This window comes from Ranitomeya imitator, chromosome 3, assembly GCF_032444005.1.
Source record: "Ranitomeya imitator isolate aRanImi1 chromosome 3, aRanImi1.pri, whole genome shotgun sequence".
Lineage (NCBI taxonomy): Eukaryota > Metazoa > Chordata > Amphibia > Anura > Dendrobatidae > Ranitomeya > Ranitomeya imitator.
The window spans coordinates 559,762,442-559,775,615 of NC_091284.1; the positions used below are offsets into that span (position 1 = coordinate 559,762,442).

The window sequence follows — 13,174 nt, forward strand, 5'->3', positions numbered from 1 at the left end:
AGGGACCATCGAGCCTGTCTAGGATTCAGCCGCTTGGCCGACTCGAGGTAAATCAGATTCTTATGATCGGTCAGGACCACAACACGGTGTTTAGCTCCCTCAAGCCAATGTCGCCACTCCTCAAACGCCCACTTCATAGCCAACAACTCCCGATTGCCGACATCATAATTGCATTCCACAGGCGAAAACTTTCTGGAAAAAAAAAGCACACGGTTTCATCAAAGAACCATCAGACTCCCTCTGAGACAAAACGGCCCCTGCCCCAATCTCAGAAGCGTCGACCTCAACCTGAAAAGGAAGAGAAACATCCGGTTGACGCAATACAGGGGCAGAAGTAAATCGGCGTTTAAGCTCCTGAAAGGCCTCGACAGCCTCAGAGGACCAATTCGTCACATCAGGGCCTTTCTTCGTCAAATCAGTAAGGGACTTAACCACACTGGAAAAGTTGGCAATGAAACGGCGATAGAAATTAGCAAAGCCCCAAAATTTTTGAAGTCCCTTCACAGATGTGGGTTGGATCCAGTCATGAATAGCTTGGACCTTAACAGGATCCATTTCTATAGACGAGGGAGAAAAAATAAAACCAAAAAAAGAGACCTTCTGAACTCCAAATAGGCACTTAGACCCCTTCACAAATAAAGCATTATCACGAAGGATCTGGAACACCATCCTGACCTGCTTCACATGAGACTCCCAATCATTGGAAAAAATCAAAATATCATCCAAATATACGACCATGAATTTATCAAGATAATTGCGGAAAATATCATGCATGAAAGACTGGAACACAGATGGAGCATTAGAGAGCCCAAATGGCATCACAAGGTATTCAAAATGGCCTTCGGGCGTATTAAATGCAGTTTTCCATTTGTCACCCTGTTTAATGCGAACAAGATTATATGCCCCTCGGAGGTCAATCTTAGTAAACCAACTAGCCCCCTTAATCTGAGCAAACAAATCAGTAAGCAGAGGCAAGGGGTATTGGAATTTAACCGTGATCTTATTAAGAAGGCGATAATCAATACAGGGTCTCAAGGAGCCATACTTCTTAGCAACAAAAGAGAAAACCACTCCCAATGGTGACGAAGAGTGCCGAATATGCCCTTTTTCCAAAGATTCCTTAACATAGCTCCGCATGGCGGCATGCTCTGGCACAGACAGATTGAAAAGTCGGCCCTTAGGGAACTTACAACCAGGAATCAAGTTAATAGCACAATTACAGTCCCTATGTGGAGGAAGGGAACTGGACTTGGGCTCATCAAATACATCCTGGAAATCCGACAAAAACTCAGGGACCTCAGAAGAGGGGGAAGAGGAAATTGACATCAAAGGAACGTCACTATGTACTCCTCGACAACTCCAACTAGTCACCGACATAGTTTTCCAATCCAGCACCGGATTATGTTCCTGTAACCATGGAAATCCCAGCACAACAACATCATGCAGGTTATGCAACACCAGAAAACGGCAATCTTCTTGATGTGCAGGAGCCATGTACATAGTCATCTGTGTCCAGTACTGAGGTTTATCCTTGGCCAAGGGTGTAGCATCAATGCCCATCAAAGGAATAGGGCTCTGCAAAGGCTGCAAGGAAAAACCACAGCGCCTGGCGAATTCTAAGTCCATTAAGTTCAGGGTAGCGCCTGAATCCACAAATGCCATGACAGAAAAGGACGACAATGAGCAAATCAGGGTCACAGATAAGAGAAATTTAGGCTGTATAGTACTAATGGTAACAGATCTAGCGACTCTCTTAGTACGCTTAGGGCAATCAGAGATAACATGAGCCGAATCACCACAGTAAAAACACAGCCTATTCTGACGTCTGAATTCCTGCCTTTCTATTCTAGTCAAAATCCTATCTCATTGCATAGGTTCAGGACTATGCTCAGAGGATACTGCCATACGGTGCACAACTTTGCGCTCGCGCAGACGCCGATCAATCTGAATGGCTAGAGACATAGATTCGCTCAAACCGGCAGGCGTAGGAAAGCCCACCATAACATCTTTAAGGGTTTCAGAAAGACCTTTTCTGAAAATTGCAGCCAGAGCCTCTTCATTCCATTTAGTGAGCACAGACCATTTTCTAAATTTCTGGCAGTATAACTCTGCCGCTTCCTGACCTTGACACAAGGCCAACAGGGTCTTTTCTGCATGATCCACAGAATTAGGTTCATCATACAATAATCCGAGCGCTTGAAAAAAATGCATCTACATTCAATAATGCCGGATCCCCTGTTTCAAGAGAAAAAGCCCAGTCTTGAGGATCACCACGCAGCAAGGATATGATGACTTTTAACCTGCTGAATGGAATCACCAGAAGAACAGGGTTTCAAAGCAAAAAACAATTTGCAGTTATTTTTAAAGTTCAAAAACTTGGATCTGTCCCAAAAAAACAAATCAGGAGTAGGAATTCTGGGCTCTAAAGCCAGAGTCTGGACAACATAGTCCTGGATATTCTGTACTCTTGGAGCAAGTTGATCCACATGAGAAAACAAACCCTGAACATCCATGCCAAAACATATATCCTGAACCACCCAGATATCAAGAGGAAAAAAAAAGGCAAACCAAAGCACAGAAAAAAAAATGGTTCAGAACTTTCTTTTCCTTCTTTTGAGATACATTTAATTCATTTTTGGCCACTTGTACTGTTATGATCTGGTGGTTTAGGAACAACATGAGACAAGCTCTGAAGGAGGTGGTATCTGTACTGACCGCAAACCCTGAACCTAGCAGCGCAACTAAAAATTGCCGTGGGGGGTACCTGACGCTCCCTAGACCCCTCGGCACAGCCTAAGACCTAACTTCCCCTAAAGATGGAAACAGGAAACCTATCTTGCCTCAGAGAAAATCCCCAAAGGAAAGATAGCCCCCCACAAATATTGACGGTGAGAGGAGGGGAAAATAACATACGCAGAAATGAAATCAGATTTTAGCATAGGAGGCCTGTCTAGCTTGATAGATAGGACAGGAATGGATACTGTGCGGTCAGTATAAAAACTACAAAACAATCCACACAGAGTTTACAAAATCTCCACACCTGACTAAAGGTGTGGAGGGTAAATCTGCTTCCCAGAGCTTCCAGCTAACAGAAAAAATCCATACTGACAAGCTGGACAAATAAAGAATGCACAGAACAATAAGTCCACAACATGTGGACTGAAATGAGCAAAGCCAGAACTTATCTTTGCAGAACTGGTCAGGAAACCAGGAGAATCGAAGCAGAGATGTGAATCCAGCCAGGGACATTGACAAGTGGCACAGGCTGAAGAAAGAGCCAGACTTAAATAGCGGAGCAGAAGGGACGATAAGTGGTGGCAGGTGAGGACAGCTAACTCCAAGGAGCAGCCATACCACTAGAAACCACAAGAGGGAGCCCAAGAGCAGAACTCACAAAAGTGCCACTTACAACCACTAGAGGGAGCCCAAGAGCGGAATTCACAACAGGGAGATGAGTCCCGGAAATACTACTACTTCTGTCTGCCAATCACCAGGATCACACACTAAGGCTATGGATTATTTAGAGCATACAAAGTTCAAACTTATTAAAGTTTCAAGCTTTAATAGAAAAGGTACAGTGCTTACAATAAAAGATATAAAAAAATGAAAATAAGAAGTGACATACAAATATGCAAAACAGTTATAAAAATAAAGGGAGAAAACTTACAGAAATATCTAAACTTTGCAGTCCAGCATTCTGCTCCCTGAGGGGGATGAATATTTAATGGCTCACATCAGCTTGGCTGCCCCTCAATCTGTGAACATCTTTCTATGTGTAAAGCCTAATTTATAGAGTTAACCTGGGGGTCAGATGTCTAGACCAGCCTCTCAGGTTAATATTCTAATCCTTGGTTTGTGACTGGATCCTGGCTATTTTACCAATGAATACACTATTTTTCTTTGAACACTATTCGTGTAGTCTTTCTTTATCAGAGTAAATATACAGTGTCAATTTCGCTTCTTCCCATCAAAGTCACTAAGAGGTGTTCAGAAAATTTCCCCTGGGGTGACTAGAGGCCAGGAGAGTGCCTGCTCAAGATAACATAGGCCATGACCTTTGTGAGAGCTGCCGTCTAAGGACAGATGTTAATTTACTGCTGGTCATACATCAATACATATACATATTTCACTACAACATGTCACATAGCAAGAAACTATCAGGACAAGAATGAATGACTATAATCAAATAAGTGTGATGATAAACAATAATAATACATGATTATAAATACAAATAATTATTTGCTTCTGATGTATTTAGCTGATAGATAATTAGAAAACTACTACTGCATCAATCAATAAATTTCTAAGTATAAATGGATCTTTAACCTCTGCACTTAATTATTTAATTTTCTGATAGCACAAAACATGAAAATAGTAAATAGCATTTCTCCTGATTTGAATAATTCTCAATTGTTTGGCACAAGACTGTGCAAGACTACAAACTTTTGAGTCTGTTAAGATAGAGAGTCTTTGTATAAAATAGTCAAAATTCCTAAACTGTTAATGCACTATTTTTCTAAAACCCATGAAAATGAAGCTGAAAGTCTACATAAAGATGTTTTATGAACAAATTTTGTCCATAAAATCAAAACATAAATACAGATTACCCCATTACCAAGCCGCACATTTATGGTGCTGGTGGAATGCTTAAGCTGTCACCACCATTTCCGCTCTGTATCAGCAGTAATATACCTCTGAAACCAGTCTATGATTGGAGTACATAGGCCAGGGCCTAGCAGTGGGATTACTCCGGAGGATCCACCAATTTACATATCAAATACTATTTAAATCTGGCAACAATGTGCAACCAGTGCAAGTGAATAGGGCATATTATAATCCACTCACAGGCTTGTAAAAAATTTTAACGGCAATTTGTACCTTTATGGGGGAAAAAAAATGTGGGATAATCGTGACCATCCATTTTTCTCATAAATAATGCAAATCAACATGGTGATTAGACCCATAAAATTACAGAACTTATGTGGATCCACATTCTAAACAGAAATTTAAGAGTCCACATCAGATTTATGCCATGGAATGGACCCTCTAAAAGAAAAGTTATGTTAAAAAGTAATAAAGCGATACCTCCCGGCGCTTACCAGGATTCCCATTTTCACCAGCATGAAGTCATTATTGTCCAAAGTGGCTTGGACCTGTGATTGGCTCGAAGTCAAGTGACTTCCTCTCTGCATCATCTGTGAAATCACTGATGACATCCTGTGGAATTCACCTGATCATGGCTGCCAATTACAGACTGCAGTGGTCCTGCTGCTTGAATGGTGACATCTCCCTTCCGACGTAAACACCCATGTGAGTGCTGGGATGTGAGTATTCCTTTGTTTTTTTTTTACATACCAAGCCACCAGGAAAATGTTCATTTTGTGTTAACAACCCATTTAAGGCAGAAAATAGATCTTGTCCTTTAAGAATTATTACATTTCTCTTTTAGGTTAGATTGTAAAAATATTGCATACATCGTAACGACACCTTCTGAATGGTAGTTTATAAAATATTTAATCTGAAAGTCTAGTTTCTAGAATGATGCTAATATTATATTTTAGACATCTTATACCACACTGACTATAGGCACCAGAAAAACTGAGTATATAAAATATTTGCCATCTACTATGAGAATGCCAAAGCCATGTTCGAGGAATTAAAAACAACATTTACACTCAATGAACAGACATTTTATCATTGTAAAGCCTTGATCTAGGGCCATGGCATCAGTGATTCATCTGCCTGTTTCTATGAACAGCACCTAGATAAGATGTTTTATCACAAAAGTAAAGTTTCCATGTGTGTAAAAGTTCATTGATGTGCGTCAACCCAGATAAGTGACTTTAAGTCAGAGCCAATGCAATTTGGAAAGATAAATTAAACTGTTGATTACTTTCTGAAAAGTTTCCCTTGCGTACACTTGTGTAAACACTTTGCTATCACTATCACAACTATGTACATATAGAAACTTTTGTTGAATGTAACATCATCTGTGACTTTCATTAATAGATCAAAATATTATGTGTTACAGGTTATCTACAATTTTGTGACTTAACTCCACAAAATGTATGATACATGTTGCAACAGTTCACTTTTAAATACCATGGACTTATAAGATTCACTATGGCTCTGTTCACATCATGTTTGGAGCCTACACTGGTGGGATATTGTATACAGTATACTTCTAAAAGAAGTATAATATAGTATACACACAGTATACATTTTTAATGCATACAACTACGTGGAATATGATTGTCTGCAACATTTAAATATTCATTGTGCTGTACAAAGTAATATTTGCACTTTAAAATTAGAGCAGACATTGACATTCTAGTAAAAATTTACATTAAGTAACTTAATATAAATTCAAGACAGGTGTTCCCTTAACAAATTTAAAAAATAAAGCTATAAGCACACAGTGTTAGGGTTGGCGAATTGCACTAAATAAATTTAATAGAGAAGTGCAATCGCAATGCGGAGTCCACAGGGCAGAGATGTTAAACTGCAGCTAGTGTGAACAATGGCGGAACACACAGCGAGAGATTGCTTGCACACACTGAGTTAAACGCTACTCAGTGAACAGCACCAGAAATGAACACGCTAGCAGAAGCAAGACAGATGCTCTGCTGCTGAGCTGTGTCGCTCACACACAGAAACAGAATAGATGCTCTGCAATAGAGCTGTGTCACTTGCACACAGTAACGGAACAGATCCTCTGCAATAGAGCTGTGTCACTCACACAGTAATGGAGAAGATGCCCTGCATTAGAGCTGTGTCACTCGCACACAGTAATGGAATAGATGTTTTGCAAGAGAGCTAATATGGCACTAGGCTTGATCCCTGGTTACCTCACTGGGGAACATGACCTACTAACGGGGAAGGCAGACAGTGGTCGCACAATCAGCAAGTGCACTCAACCAACTCCTCTCCGGAGGTGCCAGAATTCTAATGGCTAAATGCCAGCCCTGAATTCATACAGACAAACTCCTCTCCAGAGGTGCCTGAATTCTAACGGCTTTCTGCCAACCCTGAGCACATGCTGGCAAACACTACACTAGAGAAAAGTCCTGTACACACATGAACAAAGATGATACTAGCGAGCCAGCGTGCACCTCTGAGACTCCTTCATATGTTCAGTTTATGTCCAGTCGGAAAGGACTTTGCTCGCAGACCAATCCAGCACTGCCACATCACCAGAGCAGCTGACGACCAACTACCATGGAGACGTTGCAACATCATGAGCATGCTCAGTAGAGTGATTTCTGGACTTAGTCACCAGAGTGTTTGCTTGTCGCTGCCTACTGCTGGTTACCAAAGGCTTGGCTGAAGGGCCAGCAGTAACCAGACGAACAGCTCGGGCCTGAGCATGATGCTGAGACAGACGTCTATGCTCAGCAGCACCTGCAGTGGCCACAGCTGAATGGGAGACTGTTGAAGCATGCAAGGCTTGGGATCTGCCCTGTGCAGCGGGAGAATCCTGACACATAGCATTACCCCCGCTAGCAACCCACCCCCTGGCGAACCTCGCTGCGCTTGAAAGCCGCAATAAGCTTGGGGGCAAGAATGTGCCCTATAGGCTCCTAGGTCCTATCCTCCAGTCCATGACCTCTCCAGTCTACCAGAAACCTTTTTTAACCATGAACCAAGTTAAACCCGACAATGGCATTGACTCCAAAATCGTCCAAGGACATATCCGAACCCCCAGCAGGGATCCCAGAAAACAGGGCCATGTACATGAGTTTAAGAAGAGACACATGAAAAGTGTCAGAGATTTTCAGGTGCAGTGGAAGACTGAGGCGATAAACTACAGGATTCACCTGCTCAAGGACCTTAAAAGGACATAAATAGTGGGGAGCAAATTTAGTGGACTCTACGTGAAAGCTACAAGCTGAAAGCCACACTAAATCTCCCCGGGGCAAATACTGGAGCGGGATGATGATGCGCATCAGCGGAGACCCTCATCCTCTCCTTAGACTGTTTAATTGCATCCAGCATGCGACTCCAGATGTCACAAGCCTCCACTGTCCAGTCTTCCACCCTCGGGTCGGAAGATGAAATGAGAATGGGCACAGGGACACGCGTCTGCTGACTGTAATTCAGGAGGAACGGAGTCTGCCCTGTTGAATCGGAGACTGCATTGTTTAACGCAAATTCTGACCTTGGTGACCAATCATCATGCCTGGCAGACACGAAGTGCCAGAAATATGTGATCAGCATCTGATTGGTCCTCTTCACTAGTCCATTCATCTCGGGATAGTACGCAGAGGACAAATTAAGCTCAATACTAAGTAGACTACAGAGCTCCCTCCAGAACCGAGAGGCGAATTGGGGACCCCGGTCACTGACAATCTTGTCAGGCATCCCATGTAGATGAAAAATATGTTTTATGAACAATACCACCAATGCTCGTGCAGAAGGTATGCACGGAAGAGGGCCAAATGCACCATTTTAGAGAAATGGTCGGTGATGACCCAGATTACTGTGTTATTATGGGACTTCAGCAGGTCCACAATGAAGTCCATCCCAACCATCTCCCAAGGTCTATCTGCTAATGGTAAAGAATAAAGCAAGCCCACAGGTCTCTGTCTGGATGACCGATTCTTGGGACATGAGACACAGACATAATCTCTTACATCATGGGCCATACGAGGCCACCAATACGACCTCGCTAGAAGCTCAGTGGTCCTTTTGGTACTGAAATGACCCCCAATTTGGATGTGTGTGCCCACGAGAGGACCTCCGGATGCAGATTTGGAGGAACACCAGTCTTGCCCAGTGGCACCTGTGTTGTGAATTCTGTGGCAGAGCTCCCTCCTGTGGTCACAAGTGGTACTTCGGCTGGTTCTCTCTGTGAGCTTCCATTGGTGGAGGAAAGTGGTACTGCGGCTTCTGAGTTTCCTTCCTCAGGTGATGTGGTGAAGTCGTTAGGTGCTGCTCTATTTAACTCCACCTAGTGCTTTGATCCTGGCTTCCAGTCAATGTTCTAGTATTGGACCTGTTTCCTCCTGGATCGTTCCTGTGGCCTGCTGCTCTGCATAGCTAAGTTCCTCTTTGCTATTTGTTTGCTGTTTTTTTCTGTCCAGCTTGTCAATTTGTTTTTTACTGCTTGCTGGAAGCTCTGGGACGCAGAGGGTGTACCTCCATGCCGTTAGTTCGGTACGGAGGGTCTTTTTGCCCCTTTGCGTGGTTTTTGTAGGGTTTTGTGTTGACCGCAAAGTTACCTTTCCTATCCTCGCTCTGTTCAGAAAGTTGGGCCTCACTTTGCTAAATCTATTTCATCTCTACGTTTGTCTTTTCATCTTAACTCACAGTCATTATATGTGGGGGCTCAGAGCTCGTTCTTGTTTTTTGGGTTATTGCCAGGTCACTGTATGTGCGCTGACCTCTATGTCCATTGTGGTACTGAATTACCTTTCATAACACACCTGCTCAAGCGCCACTGGAGCCACCATCCGAAGGCTCTCAGAAGGGACAATACGATATTGCTCATCCCCATCTCCAGACGAGACTACAGAAAAAGACAGAGAATCGGCGCGTAAATTCTTCTCTCCGGAAAAAAATGAATAGTAAAATTAAACCAGGAGAAGAATAAGGACCACCTGGCCTGACGGGAGTTCAGCCTTTGGGCGGTCTGTAAATAGAGGAGATTTTTGTGGTCTGTGAAAACTTTAAAGGGGTATCGAGCCCCCTCCTGGAGATGTCTCCACTCAGAAAAGGCTAACTTCATTGCTAGCAACTCCCTGTCCCCAATAGTATAGTTGCTCTCCGCTGGTGAGAAGGTCTTAGAGAAAAAGAAGCATGGATGTTTTTGACCTTGAGCATCCTTTTGATAAAGGACTGCTCCATCACCAATGAAAGAGGCATCCACCTCCAGGATGAAGTTCTTATCCACATGAGGTCGATTGCAGCACTGGCGCCCTAGCGAAATGGAACTTAAGAGATGTAAAGGCACTGGAGACCTCCTGAGACCACTGCTTACAGTTAGCACCCTTATTGGTGAGAGCTACCAAAGGGGCTGCCAAAGTGAAGAACTGAGGTATGAACTGGCAGTAGTAATTAATAAACCCCATAAAGCACTGCACCGATTTAAGAGAGTGAGGCTCTTGCCAGTTTAAAATGGAATCCAGCTTGGCAGGGTCCATAGTAAAACCCTTGGCAGAAATAATATACCCTATGAATGGTAGGAACTCTTGCTCAAAAACACATTTCTCCAGTTTTACATAAAGAGAGTTTGCACACAAGAGCTCAAAGACCCTACATATATATTTTTGGTGGGAGTCGATATCTCGAGAAAAGATTAGAATGTCCTCCAGATATACTACCATTGACATGGATAACATCTCCCGAAAAATGTCATTCATGAAATCCTGACAGATTGCGGGGGCATTACTGAGACGATTGGCATTACTAGGTACTCGTAATGACCATCCCAGGTATTAAAGGCTGTTTTCTATTTGTCTTTCCTCGTGTTTACGAATTAAATTGTAAGCCCCCCACAAGTCTAACATGGTAAATATCCTAGCTCCCAGCAGTCTATCAAAGAGCTTGGAGATTAGCGGCAATGGATATATATTTTTGACAGTGATGGCATTGAAGCCCATATAGTCAATACACGGACATAATTCCTTTGGACAAAGAAGAAACCTGCCCCAGCAGGGGACACCGATTTTCTGATCAAGCCCCTTGCCAGATTCTCCCTAATGTACTCTGACAAAGCCTCAGTCTCCGGGAGCGACAACAGGTAGACACGCCCTGAGTAGGCTCTGCCCCTAGAATGAGGTCCATGGAGGAAGACGCTTTAAGCGTCGATACGTGTAGGTCTAACATTACTACAGCCTGCTTTGCTAAATATCTAGATGACCTGCCTGACGGTGTGGGAACACTATATCGGGTCCGATCTTGTTTGAGACTGGTAATATCTGGGTATTTAGTCTCTAACATATACTGTGGACGGTGAGGTCTCCCCACCAACTGTGGGAGTTATTGTTGTACAACTATGCTAACTGCCCCAATTTTTGAATAGGATACCTGAGATAAAGACCTTGCTTTATTGTTTCTGAAAGGGGGAAAACAGCATGCATATATTGTTTGGTTTACATCATTGTGAGTTTGGTCACTTTTAGAAATATATATGCATACTAGCTGATACAGACTGTACAATGTTATCTTGAGTATTTAACTCATATTCTGAATGGACCCGAAACCCTCCAGCTTGTTATGGAGGCTTTTTAATTGTTTTTAAATTACAGTCTTTGTGTGGTGCTGTTTATCAATAAAAACTTTTTGCATTTTTTGTAGTAATACTATTGGTGTGGTAAACCCATTTTTCTTGGTGCATGTACTTTTTCTTTGCTGCTGGTTGTTATGAATATGCATCAGGTGATCCCCCCGTCTCTTTCATTTAGATGGATGGTGCCCACTCAAATTTGTCTTTTTTTAAATCAAAATAGTAGTTTACATTGATAAAATGTATTAATTTGCTTATTTTATAAAGAGAACCTGTCAGCACAATTTTATAAAGTAAGACATGTCTGTAGTGGTCCTGTAATACATGATTATATTAAACCTTTGGTAAAGAAATACTCTTCTTTAATCATCATTTGAATTTTATTCTGATAATTAGATTTTGGTGCACAGGGGCTGAGTCTTCACCTCCATTTCAGTGATTCCCTGGCCCCCCTATCTACCTCTGGCTGGTCTGTGCATGACTTGTCTCCTCTGTTTGAAATCTCAGCAGTGACCTGCCATTCACAGATCGGAGGCAGCTGAGGGGCCGTGGAATCACAGAAGGCGATGAGAAGATCAGCCCCTGTGCACTGAAATCTTCAAATGGTGATAAAAAAAGATTAAAGACGAGCCATGTAGCAGATTTTTTTTCACCAAATATATTAACGTAATCAGTATTACAGCACCATTATGGCCATGTCTTTACTTTACATTACACAATTGTGCTGACGGGTTTTCTTTAAAACTTAATGAACATAGAGATTTCTAAGATCAATAGCGTCAGTCTGCAGAACATTCATATACGCATTCAGTATATTTGTATATGTTATGATCAAACTCACCACCTGTTACAGAGTTCCCATTGTCACATGGCAGACAGGAAGATAAAGTGCTTGATGGCTGGTTATCTGGATTATTTGCATTGGTATCTTGAATTTCTGGCTGACTAGCATCTTCCATGGTACTTGTGTTCAGATTCATCTCAACACCTTGTAAGTAAAAGGAGAATGGTAAATGGGTGGAATTCTGTGTACTGCAGGAAACGATGTATGATTTAACGATGTATGATTTCACTGTCTCTGTTTTGCCAATAATAACCATGATTACAGAAGTTAGAACTCTGAAGTAGTCATTCTTCTCAGCATTCTACACAATAATGACTGTAAGTTTTATCATGGCAGCATGGTGGCTCAGTGGCTAGCAGTGTTGCTCTGCAGTGTATGGGTCCTGGAATCAAATCCCATTCAGAACAACATCTGCAAGGAGTTAATATGTTCTTAACGTGTTTGCATGGGTTTCTTCCAGGTACTCAGGTTTCTTCCCACACTCCAAAGATGTACTGATAGATAATTTAGATTATGAGCCCCAATAGTGAGAATGATAATAATGTGTGTAAAGATATGTGGTATTAGTGGTGATAGATAAGCAAGTAAATATAAATAAATCTCAAAGCAGATAAAAAATTATTTAAAGGAAAGTTGTCAATTATTTTATTTACAAAATTAAAAACAGATGCTGAAACATGTATCATTTATAGTTTGTATTATGCTTATGTGGCATTCTTTTAGGGTGCTCAAGTAGGGCTCGTCCATATACAAGAAGAAAAATAGAACTTGGCACTCCTTTTCAATGCTGAAATAATATATTACAAAAAAAAGCGTTGACTTTTCAGCCTAATCGGCCTTCCTCAAAACTAAAATATAACAAATAAATAGATATAATTTCTACACATGTATAAATTATACATAATAAGTCCATAATACACAAGAAAAAATGGGTAAAGGGATCTTATATGAAATCTGTATATAAAGAGCAGAATTTAGAAATCATATATGATGGACATAAAAAATAAAGAAAAGAGACTCAAAAAATCAAGATGAAGTAGCAAAAGAACAGGATAAGAACGCAACTCCAGATCATCCGATCAAGTAAATATCACAGCAATAGG

General features: G+C 41.7%; 1 protein-coding gene across 1 annotated transcript in view; it reads right to left on the reverse strand.

The window, feature by feature from the left end:
* Positions 1-13,174, reverse strand: part of MYO16 (myosin XVI) — a 701,007-nt gene that overhangs the window by 56,878 nt on the left and 630,955 nt on the right. Inside the window, exon 33 of the mRNA XM_069757932.1 lies at positions 12,069-12,215. Within this exon, the coding sequence (XP_069614033.1) occupies positions 12,069-12,215 (147 nt within the window). The remainder of the gene's footprint in view (positions 1-12,068; positions 12,216-13,174) is intronic.